This window comes from Falco peregrinus, chromosome 5, assembly GCF_023634155.1.
Source record: "Falco peregrinus isolate bFalPer1 chromosome 5, bFalPer1.pri, whole genome shotgun sequence".
Lineage (NCBI taxonomy): Eukaryota > Metazoa > Chordata > Aves > Falconiformes > Falconidae > Falco > Falco peregrinus.
In genome coordinates, this window is record NC_073725.1 from 102,431,792 (window position 1) to 102,453,547 (window position 21,756).

The 21,756-nt window shown below is 40.9% G+C and overlaps 1 protein-coding gene across 1 annotated transcript in view; it reads right to left on the minus strand.

The window, feature by feature from the left end:
* Positions 1-1,038: 1,038 nt before the first annotated feature.
* Positions 1,039-21,756, minus strand: part of LOC101914314 (netrin-4-like) — a 55,599-nt gene continuing 34,881 nt past the window's right edge. The window contains exons 4-10 of the mRNA XM_005229996.3: positions 18,892-19,018; positions 18,174-18,362; positions 10,215-10,428; positions 9,307-9,443; positions 8,229-8,297; positions 7,308-7,478; positions 1,039-4,409 (exon numbers count right to left, since the gene is read on the minus strand). Coding sequence (XP_005230053.1) covers positions 4,273-4,409; positions 7,308-7,478; positions 8,229-8,297; positions 9,307-9,443; positions 10,215-10,428; positions 18,174-18,362; positions 18,892-19,018 — 1,044 coding nt within the window. The 3' untranslated portion in view covers positions 1,039-4,272. The remainder of the gene's footprint in view (positions 4,410-7,307; positions 7,479-8,228; positions 8,298-9,306; positions 9,444-10,214; positions 10,429-18,173; positions 18,363-18,891; positions 19,019-21,756) is intronic.

The following is a 21,756-nucleotide window of genomic DNA, read 5'->3' on the forward strand; positions in this document are numbered from 1 at the left end:
TTGGTAAGCTGCTTGCTAGAAAAATAACATGTATCATGGTTGCCTTATTAGCTAAATGCTTTTCTCCATTTGCCTGACTCAGTGCTAACGCTATCAAAGCAAGAACCTGATGGGTGGAATGTTTGTGGCTTATTAACTTCAGAAGAACTAACGTGCATGTGGTTTGAGGATTGCATGGTTTAAAATTTTAAAAATAGATCCCAAACCTCACATCAATATAAGTGTCTTGAGTATTTTTAATTGAAGTTAAGTACAAAAAAAAAGTGCTACAACACGTAACAGATAGCACACTAACTTTTCCAGGTTTGGGGGACTTGAGGAAGCACATCATGTGAATTAGATCAAATTAAGCTTACATCAAGAAGCATGGAAAAAATATGAGACATGGTAAATGCTACAGAGAAAACTTATTCTTTATAGCAGTGAGCCACTCTCAGAAGAGCAGAGCACAAAGGCTGTGCACAGGTACGTTTTTCCTTCTTAGCTGCTTGCTGAGAGTAGAAGCTGGATAAGCATTAGTAGCAATATGTTGTTACAGTGGAGTTTGGGCTCAGCACTCACAAAGGCCATTTATCCAACTGCTTTGATGCTTTAAGGGTCCAGGTTGCCAGAATGATCGCGTATTCAGGGGTACACATGCTGCACAGCTGTTGAGAGCTGCTTTGACCTTCAGCAATCCAGAGTGTGCTGCTGTGAAAGGTTACCTGTGCTTCTGCTTCAAAGTATTACCTGCTCTATTATAAATTTTCCATAGCCTTCCAGACTTGCTTTCTTGTGAGTAAAGGCTTTTATTTCATCCTTATTCAGCATTTCAAAGTGGTACATCATTGCTACTTTTTGGTATGTAGTTGCTACTGCTTGTGAGATGTCTTGTCTGTTTGGATGCTGTAGGATTGTTCATGTGGCCGTTTTAAAGACAGGTCCCATTTTAGACATGCTAGAAGAAGCTGTCCAGCCACTTCTGTATTGGGCAAATACATCCCTTTTTCCATGCTTGTGTCTTAGGTGGCACAGTAATACAAAGAATACTCAATCACAGAGAGGATCATAAGGTATGTGATATTGTACACAGGCCTACAAAACAATTCCTTTTTTGGTACAGGAGTACCATACCTTCTATGGTAGTTCTTTTAATTTATTATGTATGGACTTGTTTGCTTGTGTTGAGGAATATGTAACAGCTTCTACTAGGACGACTGTTGTCATCTTGCACTGCTTCATGCTCATCTTCATTTCAGGTACCAGTACACAAGAAAATGACTTTGTTTCTTTCCAAAATCTCATGGTGATCAGTCTCAACTTTCTTATCTCTTCTTTAATCCATAGCTGTTCAAACTTGATCTATGCAGTTCATTTCTATTTAGATACTTGTTTTCAGACAGGCTACCTGCAGCGTAGCGCTGTAGAACAAAGAGATTGCACATGGTAGCTTTGTGTGAGTTGGAACTTTATTCTTTTATTTTTCTTCTCTTTGAACTCAGAGGTACCTGGTCAGCAGAAATAGTGAGACCATCAACTTTCTGTGTTGACTTGCCCTATTGTGCTTTCATTTTTCACTTTCCAATTAAATTCCATGCTTATAGAATACCTGATACTCTGTAGACCAAAACCATCAAATACAAGCTAGTAGTTGGAACAAAATGTGCAATGTTTCTAACTTATGGAGAGAATGAAGTAGACTTAGCTATAGAGGTATCAGCAAGTAAATTACGAGATTGAAAAACAATGGGAAATTAGGAGGAGAGATGAAATTAGCTGAATATTTTTGGATTCCTGCACTCCACTTGCTTTACACTTTTTTTCTGAAGTCATCAATATATCACACATTTCAGATACCTTTGCATTTGGTAGTCATTAATCACTGTATTGTGGTAGTCCCCAGGAGAACACACTAGGGTATCAATATTCTTATTCCAAATAGTATTTCTACTAGTAGTAGCTAAAGATGCTTGTAGATGACCATGTTAAAAAATAAATTTCATCCACAGGAAGGAAATATGCAGATGTTATCCTCCCCCACAAAATCACCAATCTGGCACAAAAAGTAGAACATGGGAGTTTGCTTTAATATGGTACTGACTATGAACCAAAATGGAGTATAATAATCATTCAGTAAGATCCCCTGCAGGTAAAATGGCCTCTGTTGAAAAGCATGTTGCTTAGCTTGGTTCTAAACCTACATTTGATTTTCATTTATTCTGAGAGGCCCTTTGAGAACACTGTAAACTCATGCACACATCTTCATTTTTATTGATATTTGAAAAAGAACTAATCAATCTTTTTGTTGTGAGACTATTTCTGGAGACAGTAAAGAAAGCAGTTGCTACGCTGTTAATTCCTGTAAGCTGACATCTCAAATTAAGCCAAATTCCTTGGTTAAAAAGTGTTTTATTGCATTAATTAAGTGGCTTGTCGGAGATGCCACATTGTTGGATACCACTTTAGGTGGTAACAAATAAATAATGAAGTGAAAGAGGCAAAGCAATGGCAATGGAAGAGGGGAGACTTTCTGAAAAGGGGGGAGGGGAGGAAGAAACACTGTTTATGCACTGTTGGGGAAAAAAGTGGGGGGTTTATTTTGTAAATATCTGCCTGTCATCTATTTCCAGATGAGCTGAGGATTTTCTGCTCTGCAACCAATATGAAGTTATAAGGAAAAAAGCAACAAACAGAATGAAAGAAGCTGGTTTTTTCAGGTTCCCAGTGATAAAGAGAAAAAACTGATGGCCTAAGGCTAAGGTGTAGATTGGGACTTCCATCTTGCTGCATTAGTATTAAGTCTTTCTAGCTACTCCATGCGCCAGTCAAACAGTGCTAAATGATATTTCCTCTTTCCTGAGCGCATTAAAAAATTACAGACACGGAACAGAAATACGCAAAAGTAGCATGTAAGCATGCTTTTTCTCTTTAATCCTCTGAAAGAATAGACTGATTCATTATAATTTCTGCTTTTCTTAAAAGAGGGAATGTGCTCCAACAAGCTTCGTTTGATTGTGAGTCCTTAAACAGGTGATGCAGGTCTTCAACTAAAATTTCCTTCAAAATACTGTATTAGGGAATGGTTTAAGTAGCTACCTCTTAATTACTATAGGGTAGGATAAAACTGATTTAGAAAAAATGCTTTTGCAGAGCAGAACTATTTTTACCTAGAGTGCAGATGTTAGCACTCCTATACTTCTGTGGAGGGAAAAAATATCCTCAGACCCAATGGGAGGAAGCTGAGCTTCAGAATCTTAACCTGAAGTGTAACCAAGAGACATAAAGCAGAGTGAAAGCACTAAGTGCAATCAAATGCCAGTGGTCTTGAGCACAGTACAAATAGCCAGGTTGCTGTCTCAGGATCTATAGCTACCTCATTTAATACACAGTCCAGCCAATCCATTTACCTCCTCCTGCTTCTGCCTTATAGCTTTTGCAGTGTTACAATCTCAACATCAGAGCAGCTGCCAGTTCCCCACGTTTTGGCACTCTCCTAGCATTAAGCCTTTTTAAGTGGTAATCACTGTGAAACCTTTGGGGTCTTACAGACTAAAGTACTACGGCAAAGAGCAAAATGACCATAGAGAGCAAGGGCTGGATTTGGAATCAAGTTCGAGCCAAGGTGGCTTCTGCAGCAGACCTCGGTGCTAAGCATTGATGATAGCAATGTACGTCTATAAAGGACCTTGTCCCAAGAGAATCCACATTAGTTTGTCTCTGTTCAGCAATGGGGTAATACTGCCTTCTACAAAGCAACCTGTTAATTTGATTTAACATCAGACTACAATTATGACAATCTGAGTTCTTTTAAATAAATATTGTTTGACATGCTTGTTTAGTATTGTGCCACTTGTAAAACTGAAAGAAATTGCTGCCTTTAGTGGTTGGTCACTTATAAGAAAACTACACCCAAGTAATGAATGCATTATGTAAGCAGCTTATACATATTGATATCGGACTCTGACCTGAAGTATGGAAATGCTAATCCATATCTTTAGTTTTGCCTTGTAAAATGATTCTCTGGGTGTGTCGAGTCAGGCTCAAATTAAGAATTGACATGTAACCTATGTGTGATGCACAAGTTATTTTTATGAGAAGACTGTGCATTTTTTTGAAAAAAAGTAGTCGTGTCCAAATTTTCTTGTCTAAGCACATGAAAGGAAAAAGGATGGTAAGTCTGCTTTCATCACTTCAGCTAGGAGCATGTTGAATGGAAATGTGTGAACTAACTACACCTTTCACTGCAATGTTACTAAAAGGCAAAGTTCAGCACTGTAACTTCTGAAGCAGAAATTATTTGCATCCAGTTCGAAGAATATCTGATACTTGTTTTCCCAAATATGCTTTCCAGGGTTTCACCAGACTGTTCATGTTCACAAGGAGTTTGCTGGTCCTAGAGTCCTCCTGGCCTGCTATAAGATAGTCAGTACCTAGTTTGAAAAGAGATTAAAAAAAACTTCAGTCAATAAATAGAAGAAAACAGAACTAAATGCGATTTTCTCTATTTCATGAGGATCTGACATGTAGCACCTTAGCCAGCTTCATCCAGTTTATGCATGTGCCATCTTACAGGTCTACATACTTGCACATGCATATTGTCAGTGCTGACTCCCGGGCACACAGGTTAAACGTTGTCATATGATTATGCTCAGGAATTACAACTACAAATTGATTTGGTTCCAGTGGCCTTACCACTTACAAATTCAACACCTCCATGTGCGTATGGCCAGGTTTGAGTCTAATCTGTGTGACCTTTTTAAACCATTGTAACTCCTTGTGCTTCAGCAGCATTACTCCTGGCTTGTATAGGTATGATGAATTAGCAGAATTCAGTCTGATGTGGAAGGTGGTATTATATATGAAAATAGTAAGCCAAACTTCCTAGATTATAACCTTAAAATGCAGGGCCTCATAAAAGAGGTCTGTGAGCAAAAAAGTGTCGTGGAGACAAGAAACAAGTACTACAGATTAAGTCATGTCATTGCCTTAGATGAATAAGCACTCTTTGTATTAACTGTAGTAAGTAAAATGCCCTCATTGGTCAGAATTTAGAGAAACAGGCATCCAGGGCAAGTTATGTGTGAGGTTCAGTACGCAGTTGTGCAGGGATCTAGTGGCTGCTACTTACGTCTTTGTGCCCTTCTGTCACTACTGCCCTCCTTGAAAGTTGTGTGCTCAGAAGTAACTGCTAATGCTTGTATAGAAAAGAGGGTAAAGGTAGAAGCCCCAAGAGCAAAAAAAGTATAAAGTTTCCATCACGAGTCAAGGCATACTGTGATCTTAGGGTAAGGGTTTAGCCAAGTAACACACTGACATCTGCAGAACTGCAATGGTTGGGACCTTTCCATAGCTTTAATTTATATCAAGAGGCAATGGCATAACCTCTGTACCTCTAGCATCTACATTTGAGCTGTATGTCTTCAGCTGTATGTTTCTAAAGAGATACAGTGTAAAGCTAGAGAGGTATAAAGGAGAAAAATGTCCTGTGATATTTTACCTCTTCAAATATCTGTATGGGATCAAATGTATTCTCATCATATGTTTTTTTCACGTCTGATTCAGAGCTCCCACAGTTTCATACAGAGCACTGATAAATATGCACAACTGTGCACTGGAGTTAAAGGAAAACACCTTGTTCATTTGGACTACATTAAGCCAAAATTTTATGTGCAAATTCAACAGCTACCCCCAAAAAGAGAACTCGGGGTCCATATTACACTTCAGTGCAAGTTCAGTTACAGTCTTTCGCTTGATACAGATAATGGAAGACAAAATTTGTTTCTGAAACAGTACAGGTTATTTTGCCATAAAGGAAAAATTCATACAGGGTTTGATTTGACAGTGTTTCCTAAAACAGCTGTCTCTTGTATGTGGCTAATTTCAACTGAGAACTTTAAGGTTAGGTTACATTTTAAGTGAAGCACAAGGAATTTCTTTCACTTAGTGAATACATTTTTAATCTATTCAGAGGGAAAAAATGGGGCAATTTTTCAATCAGGTGCTGCTTTTACAACAATAAGTCACCATTTTCTGTGGTGTATGGTTGAATAATGAAGCATGATCCTCAGCATACACTACCAGTCACCCTAACGACACCCAAAGGCTTTGTTTTCCTGGGATTTAATCCCAGGACGTAGTCCCAAAGGTTTGGAATTTACAGTGATATGATGAAAAGCTGTGAGTAATCAAAATCTGTCAGACACCTAGTATCTACTATACTTAGGCACTTGGGGACATGGTTTAGTAGAAGACTTTGCAATGTTAGGTTGGAGTTGGACTTGATGAGCTTGAAGGTCTTTTCCAACCTAAATGATTCTGTGATTCCACTTGAAAAAACAGAGTTCGGGCTCAAATTTGCAGGATTCCAAGATTTACCCAGATATTTTAGCTATTGTGCAAGGAAACATATTTCTCTCTGTGTTCCGCTGTTTTATTGCAGGAAAGGCAGGAATAGGGAAAGTTGAATTGAGGAATGTATCTGCTCGGCCACTGATAACATTACTCAGCACGAGTATGGACCTTTGCAGTCTATGGTGTGATGTTTCTGCCTGCAGCAGAGCTGGGGAGAAAGTTACTGCTTTCTACCACCCTGCTTCCCTGCTCCACTGGTTCAGGGAGATTCCCATAATTAAAAGTAAACAAACATGGATCATTCTCATATAATGTGGTTAGGGAGCAAACCTAGAGACCTATCCTCAACTGGCTGTAAAAAGAGGGGCTTTACTTAAAAGATTATTTTTCTAATTATTAAAGATTTTTCCTGTCTTACTTGCTTTGAAATTAAATTAATTTGGGTTTATGTTCTCCACCCATGATTGGTTTCCAATATGCTGCAAGTTGTCAGCTTTAGGCTTTGATGAAACAAACCATTGAACGCACTAGAATTTATAGTAGGAGAAAGAAGAAAGACTTTTCATTATTTGAAACAATTACAAAGGCACAGAAGAAGTTAGATACCCTCCACTTTCCCAGATTTACATAATAATTTCTAGGTTTTCCAAAAAGAAGTAAAGTATGATGTGAGAATACATAAGAAAACTCTTTGGACATAAAAATATAGGGATTGGTTTTTACCCCTCTCACAAACATTCATCTAGCCACAAATACTCTGGAAGATCAGACAGAGTCACTGAAAGTAAAACATTTCCAGGAGGTTTGGGTTTTTTGGTAACACTGTTCTCTGATAAATGTTTTTTACTGCAGCTGTCAATTGACTCCCTGTTTGGTGACTGATGGGAAGTGTTGAGCAGCCACGGCTAATGTTCGTAACTAATTGTCACTGCTGTGTGCAGGGGAAGGAAGAGAGCTGGTAAGCATTTTGTCCTTACCAGGATTGAGAATGGGACATGTACATCCCCTGTTGGTCCAGGATTCTGGGTAAATGCTTCTGTTGCTCCGAGCAATTTTCACTTTGCCTGATTTCAGGACCTTCTTCACTTTCACAACAACTTCTGCGTGGCTCCCTTTGTCATGAGCCGATAGGATTCTTGCTTTTATCACTGCCAGAAAACATCCCAAGATAGGGAGAAATGATGAATTTCTACATGAACTTTGTTTTATGCTGCTAAAAGGTAGAATTCTAACACCTTGAAAAGAGACATGCAAAACCACTGCATTTGTACAGAAAGTGTATTCCAATGCTTGTCCACTTAAGTCGTGGTTCTTCTAAATAAATTTAAAGAAGAAAAGCCTAGATATTTCTATTGAAGTGGTTGACTGGACCTTTCACCATGTTATTTAGCAACTACTTCTTAATGGACTGATGTCAAATGCTTGGAAATCATAGGAAAGCACGTGTACGTATGCATAGGAAGGGTGGAAAAAACAGATCAGCTAACAGCCTGATTTTAAGTACACTGATTCTAGGCTTTATATTTTGCGGTTTGACAACTTGTGTTGAGCTTTAACACTGGCCTTTCAAAAACGTTGTCCTGGGGGAAGGGACTGTCTGCTCTACAGGAAGGAAGTCAGGAAGCTTCCCATCAGACTGCAGGCATGTCACATGGCTAGAATTCCATGATTGCACAACAAACCAGAAAAATAATTTTTGTTTTGCAGCCCAACATCTGGTTGCCTGATCAGTCCTGATCAGAAGTTGGGCATGTCACTAGACAAAAAATGCAGAAGAAACCCTACCTCTTATTTCATGACTTAGCCAGTCCTGTCATTTTTCATAGCTGTCAGCTAATAACATGTATAGAAAGAACATTGTGAAATTATCATACCTTGAGGGCATGTTACCCACTTACCATAAGCATATTTCATTTGGCAGAAGTCAGTGACGCTTCCAAGCACCTTTTCTTTGCACACACACTTTTCTAGCAGGTGAACCGCCGAACACAAAGAGTTGGAGAAGAGCCAGGACATGAGAGGGAAAAGAAAAGCAAATGATACTCAGTTATAAAGTTATATGAATGTATCTCCCATAATCTGGATGGATTTTAAGAGTAAGTTTGAGAGTGATCTCAGTTATTTGCAAATCTGGTTCTTGTTAGATGACACAATAATTGTTCTGAAATCTGATCAGTACTGTCAAGTAAAATGCAGCCCTCATGGGGTCTATTGTACAGTTAATAAACTGATACTAATAAAGAGATTTGTAAGAATCAGATCCAGGTGTAAATCATGTAAGTAATAATACCCTTGTTCAATCCCATAAGCTAAGAAATGCTGATCCTTGCTGGTGTTAGGGTAACAGCCCTCTCGGGAGACTCAAGGTATGGACTGTTACCTCTGGGTCTTACAAAGATGTTGATGCTGGTAAGTGCTGACCTTCATACATGGCATAAACTGAGAACTGTTTAAGTATTAAAGGCTCCACCTCATTCTGTAAGCCTACTTACATTTTAACTTCAGCTGGATACAGTATACTTCACTTTCTCTCATGAGCTGCTGTGCCATGAGGAGTATCTTACTCTCAAAATCACTTGCATTCCACCCCCGGGGGTGGTGCATTTCAGTTACGGCTGGCACGATATTTTTACAAATAGCATCTGAAGTTCTGAACAGCAATTGAACGTATAAGAAGGAGCTGTATAAAATCATAAGCATTATGACCGCAATTACGACAACAAAAGGAGAGTGTGTTTTCCATATGATCTTATGCATGACTTACCAATTTCCAAAACCGAAGTTGGATAGTAGAGTTGGTTTGGAAAATAACAATGTAAGTGTAATGATAACCTATATAGTTCAGGTTAGCAGATGTTGCCAGCAGATGGGGGACAGACAAGCTAGAGAAGTGTGGGGGAATTTAAGTCGGGGTGGAGAGAAGAAAGAACTGGCATTGAGGGAAGTGACTAAACGTTCCCAGGCTCTGGGCTGTACCTGGGTGCCTCAGTGCAGAAAATCCCTGCTCGTGGTCATTCCATTTCCACTCCTCTTCACTCTCGTTGGTTGGCATTTGCACAAGGTCAGGGATTCGTCCCCCGATGGGGATGTTAAAGAATGGCTCGTTTTCATAGCTGGGGGGACACATAAACCAGAAGACTTGGTTAGGACATGAGATGGGTGGGAGGCAGGTGTTTGTAGTATGTGGCTGTATCCAGACATGAGCTTGCTCTCTTCAGGTTGGGAGTGCAAATTAAGAGCAAGACTTCATGCCGTATAGAGAGATCACAAGATCTAGGCTTTTATTTAGGCCTTGACCAGTGCTGACAGCATTTTTTAAAGTAACTATGTATTAGGCCTTTTTTGCTTTTGTTTGTTTTTACTGAATTAAGTAACTCAAAGTTAGTGACCACTTGATGTCACTAGGAACTGAGGACACCTGCAGGACCCATAAAACTACAGTTGCTCAGCAAATCATAGGATTTCTGTACTGACTCGTGCCTGTTTGGGATGCAGATGCCTGCTCTCTAGAAACAAGAAGGAGACCTTGTAATTCATTTTACCGTGGGCACAGATGAGAGGCAAGCTCTCCAGACTCTTCCATCTATTTCCAGGGCAAACAGGTGTGTTTAAAGATGCTGTACGTACTTTCCACAGGGTTGTGGAGTTGCCTATTATTATTGCAAAAAGTCATCATTTCAAGATTGCCTTGGATAATATAATGAACTTAAAAGTGTGCCAGCCACCAAATGGAATCCAAGAAACCTTTTATGATTTACAGCCACCTTTTCAAATGGTTGTGCACCCTCCAGCATCCTCCAACAACTGCTGCAGTATTTCAGTTAATCTTTGTTTCATTTCACAGAATCCCATCTCAAAGCGAACCCAAAGGAGGGCTTCTTTACCCATTGACACAGTTTCCGGTATGCTGGTCGCAGTCTCTGGCACAGTCACAAGGGCGACAGCCATTTTCTCCAAAGCCCCAGTAGCCCATGAGACATCTATCGCAGTTGGGGCCCGCCACACCCGGCTTGCAGTAGCAGAATCCTGTCTTGGGGTGGCATCGCCAGCTTCTGCTGAAAGTTGCGTTGGCTGAACCCATTGGCTGGCAGGTGCAAGCTATGGAGATACGGTAAGAGGTGACTGAGGTTATGTGCCCAGGGCTCATCTCGTTAAGTGACATTTTTGCAAGGCTGATAAACTCGTGCCCTCTTCTTACGCTCGGTATTTTTAAGTCAGAACTGGTAAACATTGCATTGTCAGCCTACATTTGCAGTATTACTTTTGTTTCTTTTTTACTCATTAAGTACAGCAAAACAAGTGCAACTGGGAAATGTGTGAAAGTTAGTTCTTCTAACTACACAAATCTTGGTCATACAGGGTTTTGAAGTGGTAGCAGAAAGCCTCCACTGTGTGTTTATTTTCAAAGGGGCTTACAGGTGATTCCATTTTAAAGTGTTTTTTCCTAGGAAAAAAAATTCACTAGCATGAACAAGGTAAAAAAAATGATAGCTGTTGCCTATGTTGTCTTTACCGTGGAACACAGAGATCACAAAACTACTGTTTCCTCTGGGGCTAGATGCAGCTTATGCAGGTGGTTCAGATTATCTGAAACGTCTTTTCAATTTCTGCCTCCAAAAAGTCCACAAATTTGTTTCAATGCAAGTTGTAAAGGACAGGTCTTACCATGCAGTACTGTAAATGTGTAAGGAAGCTGATAAAATTTTTTGTACAAATACATGAGCAGATTTTTTACAAGGAAGGCAGACAGAATGAGAGAAGATCTCTAAACTCACTAAACTTATTTTACATGTAGCTGGAGATGAGCAAGTAGAAGGAAAAATCCCCAGATCTTTCTAATGCTATTGCCCATTTAACACCAGTGTAGCAACTTAAGGCAACTTGGCAGTAAAACAGACAATTACAGCTTCTGTGGGCAACTCTGCCTTCACAGACAATAAATTCATAATCCCACACCACAGCGCATTCCCAGTGTGACAGCATCAGGGAAAGAGGTGGAAAGTAGTATACAGGTAGTGGTGCAAAGCCAACACAGTTGACTCCTCTCCATCAGGGTGGAGGCTAGCAGACATGGTCAAGCCTTACACCAACAGCTCTGCAGAGGTAAAATGAAAGCAATAAACATACCCACTCATTTCTAGTATTCAAACATGTTTGATGAAAATGAGAACTGAGCTGAACTCCAGGCCTTCATATATCATCTCTTTTTTGTATTAACAAAGCAGCATGCCCTGGCTTTTGGTTGTAGCAGAGACTGAAAAGGAAATGCGTCACTACTTCACCCATCTGGAAGAGGGCAGAAATAAAAATCTTGTGGCTAAGACCTGCTTTAACAGAGATTTTCAGTTAAATGCTGGACACCCAAGGTGTTTAGATAGCCTGGATTGGGAGCCAGCCTTTTGGATGCTTATCTGAACCAAACATGATCGCCAAAGCTTTTGAAGTTTGCCCATCATTGCTTCTAATGAAACTAGTTTTCTTCATGAGCTCACAGATAAGAGACCAAATGAACACTCTGATTCCACACATCATTTTCCAAGGGGAGGGGGCAAGTATGTGACTATAAAGGCGGTTAAGTGTAGCAGGGATAGATTCACTTTCATCTGCAACCTCATATTTGATGCTCAAGAAAATAAAGTATCTTTTGAAAATAGTACAAGAAAAAGAGTGAGCAATTTTGTTTAGGAGACATTTCTCTTATGATCTGCTTACTATAGTTATTTTTTCCACCATGCCCTGTGTTCTTTATGCCAGTATTTTTAATAATATTTTTACACTCTGCTGTAGAAAGATCTCAGTCCGTTGTTTTCAAGGGACACTAGCACAATAGCCTAAGGACTGAAAATAAGCGTGCTGTCATGGGCAATGTACTCAACACAATGAGCTGGTTGGCGGATGGCAGCAGGCTTGCCTGTTTGCCACAAAGCAGTCTTGACTTTGGGAGCAAACCCAGGGATTTTGCTGTCAGGTCTGGAGAGCAGGTGTAACAATGAAGTGCTCATTAGCACTGACAGTTTCAAAGGCAAGTTCTGATTTGTTGCTGCTCAACTTGAATTATTTTTGACCAGAATTTTGCAGAGCTGACTACATCACCCTAAAAGAGGAGACACTTCTGTCCGTCACTGGAAAAAATGGACGTCATAGATTTGGGGATAAGAAGGGGAAACACATGCTTCCTTTACTTGCAGACAGGTCTGAGCCACAAGAAGTAAGAGGTTGCCAACAGCTGGGTTGGCTTGAATCCAGGTTTCTGATTTCACTGTAATATCTCTGTATGTGGGATCTACCTGTGGAGTTTTCACTGTAGATTTCTTCTATTTCTGCAACTTCTGGGTCTGTCTGTCTGTCTTTATTCCCATCGTATTTCTGGTTTTCAGGCTTTGTCAGTTAAGGTCACATAACAGATGGGTAAATCATTAGCATCATTAGATTACCTATCACCAACTGATTCAGGAAGATGAGACCTTCTCCCATCCTATCCCTAAGGGGAACTGGTACAGGACAATGACAGACAGCATTGACAGAAGGTGATGAGGAGGTAGGAAAAAAGTGCCTTTTTTTTTTTTTTTTCCTTCCATTTTGGGGCTACTGTTCAGGAAAACTAATGTTCCCAAATGACCTGGGGGGCATATTCCACAATTAGAAAATGGGACAGCTTCTGGTTGATCAGAAAGCAATACAAGTACAACACTTTCAGATGAGTTATACAAGTGGCTTGCGAATGCTTTACTCAGTCTGTGTTTGTTTAGCATTTCAGCTTGGGTGTGTACATTGTCTGGTTTCCAGACTATTACGGCCAAAATCCCAGTTGTGCATCTAAGGTAACTCCCAAAATAAGAGCCCACATGTCACATGCTGGAGGGGCAGCTGTTGATGACTGGGTTTTATCTGTTTAATAGTACCACAGATTTGCAGATAAGCCTCACAATTAAAGAAACATAAAAGCAAGTTTCCAAAACCTCACCCTTTTACATTTCCCAGCATTTGACAACACAGCATCTTTCCCTGCTGATTTTTGCTTCTTTTCTCTTGGCAAACCCTAGTTTTCTCTCCATCTGCCTCCCTGTCTAACAAAACACCAGCCGACGTGACAATGGCCTTGTTTGTCAAAGGCATCATCAATTATGTTAGGGACGGTGTGCAGACAGTTCTGGCTCAGAGATGGCTGGTTTATTTGGGCTCTCTCTTGGACAGCAGTGTAATGAAAAATTTCGTTATTGTACTTTAGAATTTGCTATCAGTCATGAAGTATCACAAAGCATCCTCTTGCCTTTTAGTCTCACTCCTATACTAAGTTTGTTTTGTCAGAAACTACTGTAAAAAGGAGAAGACAAGGAATAATGAAAAATGAATAATTCATAGAGCAGTCTCCACTGAAGTCCTTGGTAAATCTGTCTGCGTTCAGCACAGCTGTCTTTCCCATGTAATTAGACACAGATGTAAAATATAATATTGGTTGTAGCAATATGGTCCCAACTTACAGGAAAATATAAGTCCTCCAAGTAATTTGGTGGACTTTGAGGTGTCTTGCCTTGAACTTCTGTCTAATAATACTGTATAAGATAAAGCTATGAGCAGACTGGCTATTTGATGAAAGACAGGCAAAATGAAAAATCAAACAAAGCCTTTTGAATCCGAAATATATACTTGTGCATCTTTGGAACATATGACCAAATCAAGGCAATTTTTAAAGCATATCAGATGTGGGGATTGACTCAGTGATGTTTCTTAAATGAAGGAAATAAGATAGACAGCTGTGTGTGTGGTCAGGGCTGATTAAGACAGACTTTGAACCAAGATGTGATCAGGCCTTTGTGATATTACAATTAAAAGTTCACTCCCTCTGCTCAGAAATAAAAGGATGAGAAGCAGAGCTTTTCAGAGTGTGTGTGCATGTGTGTGTGTGTGCATGTGCATCTGGGCACATTTTAATTTTCAACCCTTGTGCTTAGAGTAAAAAAGCTTGTTTTCCTGGAGACCCTTTTAATGGGTCTACATGCCTGCATTATTTTTTAAGCTAAGCAGAGGGTGAGTACAAAAGATGGTGCCATTTCAGAAGGATCCCTTAAGCCTCCAAATAAGCCACAGGAAAGAGCCAAGGATACAGCAGCTTTTCTAACCATTGGTTAGGAAACAATTAGGCTTCCGAGTCAAAGCTCCCATACAAGTCTATATCCAAACTACTTAATCCTGTGTTGTCATCCCCAATAACAGGCAGGTGTGTGCCTTGCTCTGGGGCTCTTTTAATGCCTTCCTTTTTTTTTAAATATAGAACTACTAAGCAGTGTCAAAACAAAGCTCTGCACATGACTTGGCTCTCGTTCATCCCCAGCTGCTAGGAACAGGAGAAGCAGAGGGATCAGAGGCAGGTTACCTTTGCAGGCAAAAAGGAATAGCAGATTCACACTTACATGTCAAATTTCAACAGATTTTTTTTTTCAGGGGAATGTCTTTGCAGTCTCACATTGGAGGGTCAGCAAAGGGTGGTTTGGATAGTGCCAGGACATCCAATTGTTACACAACTTTTTTCTCCTAGCAGTGATTAAGAGAGAATGCTGTTCATTATTATGACTAATGCTTAAAGACTCTTTCTGGGCCTGGGCAGTGTCCTGTTAGCTTTCTGGGAGCCTGAGGGGGATGTCACAGCTGAACCTAGACTTTGCTCTGGATGGCAGAGCACTCTTCAAGCGTGCTTTCTCAAAGGGATTAGCACAGCATTTCATTCAGCTTTTTCATCAGATTTCCTTTCCCAGCTCAGTATCTACTGTACATAAGGGTCAAGTTTTGATCTCCCATTGAGGGTTTTTGTTTTTTTCTCTGAGTTCAAAATGGGAAGCTGAGGACCAGGTTGCTCCCACCAAAATCATCCATTCCGTTTGCTGTTTGCAGTGTATTACTGCTTTTCAGCATTTGCCCAGGTGGGTTTCTCATTTAGTGTTAGTCTGGCACTGTTTGCATGGCTTCCTCAAAGTGAGATGATGCCTTGGAGTTGGTCCATTTAAATCCTCACAAACATGTTAATCCAGAAGTGGCAGCTCTTCAATTTATGATCACAGGTTGAGGTATGCGAGAAATGTACCTGATGGTCTGATTGTCTAATTTCTTACTTATGAGCAGTACTCAAAACAGTAACTGTTTTTTACTGAGTCACCAGAGTTGTTTTTAGGGTCACAACCTGAACAATTTACTTAGACCACACCCGATTAAGTGTAATAGCAATGCAAGTTTTGCAACCTGAAGGATAGAGAAGTGGGCCTCCATCTTCACCCTTTCAGTTTAATACCAGCTCCAGGCATAAGGAGCTGGTGATAGTCCTGGAGGTGAATTCTTCCCTCTGTAAACTGAGTCTGTTCTAACCAAAACAACTCTGCCTGTCTGCACTGGTATTTCTGGGTTTGCTCTCACTGATAATAACCAAAGTAGTGAAACGTTCCCTGAAAATTCTCTGCAGAGATACAGCATAACGTGGTGTGCACACTTACACACTGCCCGCAGACCACATGGGGACATGTTTGGGGGTCAGTTCTTTCATCATACAAAACACTACCCTAGTGAGGTATTTCGTCAAATGTCATTGTGGGACTTCTCCTCACCTTAAATAAAAAAGGCACAGATTAGCCACTCCCTCCCAGGTTTCTCTTAACTCTGTCCCTTCTATTCCCACACAGGTACAAATATCACGCACACATCAGTCTGCTGTAAAAGCTGAGGGTCTCTAGAGTGAAACGCACTACCCTTTTCCTTGTATCTTGATATGGCAAGCGTTCACGCATACCTTTAACTGTGTGCGAAAGTCCCTTTGACTTGAATCATGCACAGGTAGGGTCATGCTTACCGATGTGCAATAACGCTGAATCAAACTTGTTAGATCCATCTCAACCAACAGAAACTCTAGTGTAGGCTAGCGGTCCAGAATACCTCTGAAGTCAAGGAAGAGAAATAGATACCCTCTAGAAGGCAATTCAGCTCGTCTATCTCGGGCATCTACGTTAGACTGCAATAAATCATTCCCTAGAGGTCCCCCTGTTTCTCCACTGACTGTACAGGGAGCCTAGAAAAGACTCATTTTCAGGTGGCTAAAGTGGGGTGGCATCTATCTAGGTCTAAGCATGCAAGTCAGAGTGGAAACGATTGCATTTGGGGGCCTTCTGCTAGCAGCAGCGTGCTCCCAGGTGAAAAGAACATTATTGTGCTTGACTGGCACAGTAGGAATAAAGCTCTTTCAACAAGGTAAATTTCTGAACAGTTTTTCTTTAGCTATGCAGAATATTGGCAAGGGGTACTGAGGGGCCTGTAACCAGACCAGACAAAAGAGGCAGAGGTAGGGTCAAGGTCCGATTTCATCCAGGCAGACTGTTCTAGGGTTTCCACACAGATAGGCTGTATTTTCAAACAATGTTTTTTCCTCTTCACTGCTCTCCGGTGCTCCTTGACTTTAGTGGTTATCTAATATTACACATGATATTAGGTACTACACCATCACCGTGCTGTTAAATACAAGAGTTCATACACAGATTCTTTCAGGTACCATGAGACCGAAAACTAATCTTCTGGCACAAAAACTTATTCTCATTACAATATTTCCCTGTAGCAAATCTGCTCAGAGTAGAAACAGGACTAGAAAGGGGCTACCATAGAACACTATGGGATACAGGGTGAGTTAGCTAAGCTCACCCCCAGCCCTGTCTGCTAATCAGTGTTCTGTGATGAACATTGTGAAATCAAAAAGAAGGAGTCATGTGGAAGCAGTCTGTGCTGGCACTAAGATCCAGTGGAAGGAATACAAATGAGCAGAAACATAGGATGTGTTGTGCACAGAAAGTTTAAGCAATATCATAGGCCATACAGTTCTAGAGGGAGAACTATCTGTAACCTGGGTGTTTACGAGCAATGTTGATGGAGAACATCAAAGGGTCAAGGAAGCTTCAAAAACACACGATGCCAGTGGGCATGAATATAGATGACAGAGGGTGAAGTTCTCTGTGCTGGTAACTGATGTCTGAGCTATGGGGAAGTAAAACTATCCAAAGGGAGGCATGAAATGATGTATATAGTTGGAAATAGCAACCTCCCAAATAGATGCCAGATGGAATCAGATGTGTGAAGCCTGGCAGGATACTCAGGAAATGTTTATACTAAGTAAGGGAGATTTGGGCTGTGTTCCAGACTAGCTAGGTGCAAACTACCTTGATCCAGAGGTTGTACACCCTCTGCGTACAACCATTAGTGCCTCTATGCCTGAGTTACTTCCTAACACATCCTGCTGAAGTGTTAATGAGGCAATTAATTTGGACAGAGCACCCCATAATACAGCTGTAGAATCAAGAGATTAGTCTGAGTGAGCTCTGAGCTATTTGTTCCCAAGTGCATATGCATGGTCCCGTGCTTCCTACACCTCCTGCAGCCATTATGGTATATATTTACATGCACAGATGTTGCACAGTCAAATGGAATTTAACAGTAGCTTACACATAGGCACAGTCTTAAGAGATGCAGAAAAAACCCAGCTAAATAAAATGTGCCTCAAGAAGAAAGGAACCACATTATTTTAAATGCAAGCACAAGAAGAATATACCTTTCCCCAGAATGCAATGCATTTGAAGAACTGTAGCAGTTATCACAACACCAACAACAACAAAGTGGGATACTAGAGGGAGAAATAGACACAGAAAATCAAGGTGATGATCTTTCATCAGAAAACTGCAGTTTAGGAAAAGGATGCAAAGAAAGGACAGTAATACTCATAAGTTACTTCTATAGGAGTTATTGATTTCTTGCTTTTAATCATCTTTTAATGATTCTTCCACCATTCGTCTTTACCACACGTAACAATAGTCACTTACGTTTGCAGACCTCTGCAGAAGACATGGGTTTCCCTCTATCTCGGTAATAGCCCGGTTTGCACCTTTGGCATCGATGTCCCTCTGTGTTATGCTTGCAGTTGTCGCAGACTCCACCACTGCGCTTTCCTGATGCCAGCCAAACACTCAGATCAAAATGGCAGCTGTCAGCGTGGTTGTGACAGCGACACTCTGGTGGGAAACAGAATACATTTCAGGCTTTTACAATAGACACAGCAACACTATTGAATGTAACACATTTCACCTGCCTGCAATCCTTGATTTTCATAAAAACTAGAAGTTGCAACACAGAGTAAGAGTCCCAGCGGAGTCTGAGAAGCTTGGGTGGCTGTGAACTGTGTGGTATTCTGACAGTAAGACAAACTGATCTGATGGTACCAGTACAAAACCCTGTACAAAAGTCCTGTACAAAACCCTGGCATGCCAAAATATGAGGGGACATAGCTGCATGAAGAACAGATTTCTGCCTTGTAAATTCCACTTCCCAATAGCCACAATGGGTCAGCTGCAGTAAAACAACATGCATACTGAAGTTTTCCTTCAGTGACCAGCAACTTATCCCCAGTTTCTGTAATGGCACCATTAGTGTAAATTGACAGAAGTCTTGTTAGGGGAAGACTTCTTTGTAGGGGAACTTTTCCTGCTGGCACGGTGAGTGCTCATCCTGACAGCCTGGATCAGTAAACTCCCTCCCACTTACTTCTGCATTCATTTGGCGCCCCTGTTTTTCCATCTCCTGGCTTCCAAGGCTGATCGTTGTATAGTGGTGCACATTTCTCACAGTGGTCCCCTGCTGTGTTGTGTCTACACACACACTTCTCGTGGACCTGTCAGGGGAAAGAGAATACGTTCAAATGGCTACAAGCAAGAACACAGTGGACTGCCCAACATCCTCATGAGGAGGTGAGACACCTGCACAACTCCCACAGAGCTGCCTGACACTCTAAGGAAACCCAGAGAGCCTGCCTGGAGCTTGAATGTGTATCTTTATCTCTCCACACAGTCACTAATGAACTAGCTTTTTCCTCTATCTTCCAGTTTAAATGCATGTGGCAACAATTTCTTTTTAAGTCTCCAGCTGGTGATTTTACTACTACACTGATGAACAGCCTCTAGGCTATTTAAATTGGGTAAGCTAACACAACTTATTTTAATTTACAAGTTCAGGGCAAGAGCATGCAAAGAGCCTGAGCAGGCAGTCCCCTCCACGTAGTCCCCAGTACACTCTTGGCTAGAGCTGAGTCACAGGAGCGCACAGTCTAACAGAGGATGCTGGACCCTGTTGTATTTGACATTAACAGTGGTCTGGAAGAGAGAGTAAATACAGGGCAATGAAATCACCATGAATTACTAAATTATAAATTGTTAGAGAAAAAGCAAGTAACCCTGAACCTCCTAGCACAATTAAAAATGCAGCAAAAAACATTAAAGCTGGAAAAATACCAACCAGTATATCCACAGAAAAACAATCCAAACAACGCATTTTGTGGGAGGAAAGCACTGATGTTTCAGGAGACTTAGGTACAGTAGGCACCAACCTACAAACTTACATATAGAGTCACAGAATGGTTGGGGTTGGAAGGGACCTAAAAGATCACCTAGTTCCAATCCCTCTTGCCATGGGCTGCCATATGAATAAGTATATATATGTATATATATATATATATATATGTATTATGTATGTATATATATGAAATAGGTAAGCAGAAAAAGCTCAGTAACATTTTGGGCTGTGTAACCAAGAGCACCGTAACTAAGTGGATAGGTAATTGTACCTGCAATGCTGTGTTCAGTTTTGCACATCTTATTACCAGATAAATGAGAAATTGGAAGATGTTCAACAAACAATGAGCAAAAGCTGTCATGGCTGAAGAATAGGGCTGATCTACAAGCACTAAGCACATAAACCCACCTAAGCTAGGAAACAACAGTTTACAAAATATTCAAGGGGAAACAAAGAAGTGTAAAAAGTCTTGGCTGAAACTGGCTGAATAGTAGAATTCTCTCAGTGACTATTTCCTTGAAAAATTATTAGAAAAAAGAATTTGCTTCCTCTGTACTTACCTGCCTTCATTGGAATACAATATTGATTTTTAATCATAGAAATATTCTAATATATGTGAGTTTTGGAATCATGTATTCATACCAGAAACCTGACCTTGGAAACTGAACTAGTCCAGCCTTCAAACAAAGTTACTATTGAAACTGGTTCTGTTCTCAAGTAATTTCAGGCACCAGGAATATAATCGCCAGTTCCACTACAGACTGTGATCTGGTGTACAAGATTCTGGAATATCAAACCACATCCAAGAAATGCTTTACAGGAGGCTTTTTATGTTGTGGGCTTGGGGTTTGGGTTTGTTTGGTTGTTGGGTTTTGGTTTTTTGTTTGATTGTTTTTAGTTAAGAAATAGGATTCCAGTATCTGTTTGCAATGCCTCAGAGAAAGTGTTTCCTAGAGAAGTTATTGGAGGGAATTTTCAGCATAGGGAGTGGGAGAAAGGGAAAAGTACTGTAGGTCGTGTTCTACACTCATCACAAGAGAAGCTGCTAGTGGTACGTATTTCATGTGCAAGGAGACACTTAGAGCAGGAAATGCACAGGAATCGGGGACTGGAGCCCTCTGCACTGTTGAGGTCACTAAGCTCTGCAGCCACTGCCACAGCTCTGGCCCACTGCATGTCACACAAAAAGCAGAGGCTGAAATTTCATTTTGACTGGGGTGTGAATTGAATCTAATCCTTTAATCTCACTGCTAATGTGAGTTATGTTTCTCCATAGTCTTTACTGAAAGTCCGGCTCTCCCTCTGCAGCCCTCCCTTCCCCCATCTCACGTAGCAGGTAGCTTGGGATCAAGAGAGAAATGTTCAAAAGAGCAGTTGCGTGAATGTGCTCCCCTGCCCCCAAACTCATCTCCCTGCAGCAATTTGCTCTCCGGTCCCCTGGTTTCTAATCCTCCCAGACCAGATATGTCATGTAGCTAGCAAAGGGGATAGGCTGCAGCTGATGCCATCGCCCCTCTATGGCCAGCTGGCAGATTTGCTGCCGCACAGAGCGGTTGGCTGCCTCCTCACGGAAGACTGAGCACAGACTTCAGGGTATGCATTTCTGTTAGAGCTCAGCACCAGTAAACCTCAGGAGGATACAGCATGTAGCACATTATGTGATGCCTCTCCAGACCTTTGTACCAGAAAGTCATCCATGTTCAAAGCGCTAAAAAGGACGACAAATTACAGGGACAAAGGCAAAAATACTAACAAGCAACAGTGTCGGGCTTCTCCCTGTTTGGGTTTGGCTCTTCAGGCTTATAAGTTCCCCCCATGGACACAGTGACTGATTTTCAGAAGCCATAGAACAGAGAAAAGGAGCAGGAATAAGAAGAGGTAAAATGAGTCTGACCTAGAACCATAGATTTTCACGTCTCCAAACTCCAGACTGTCTGAACTTTACAACTCATTCCAAACCATATCAGAACCAAAATCTTGAATCCAGTCACTTCTTAGGAAAATGCTAATGTATTTCAATGCAAAATTTGTAACTTGGCCCGTTGTGGGTGTTAGACATAT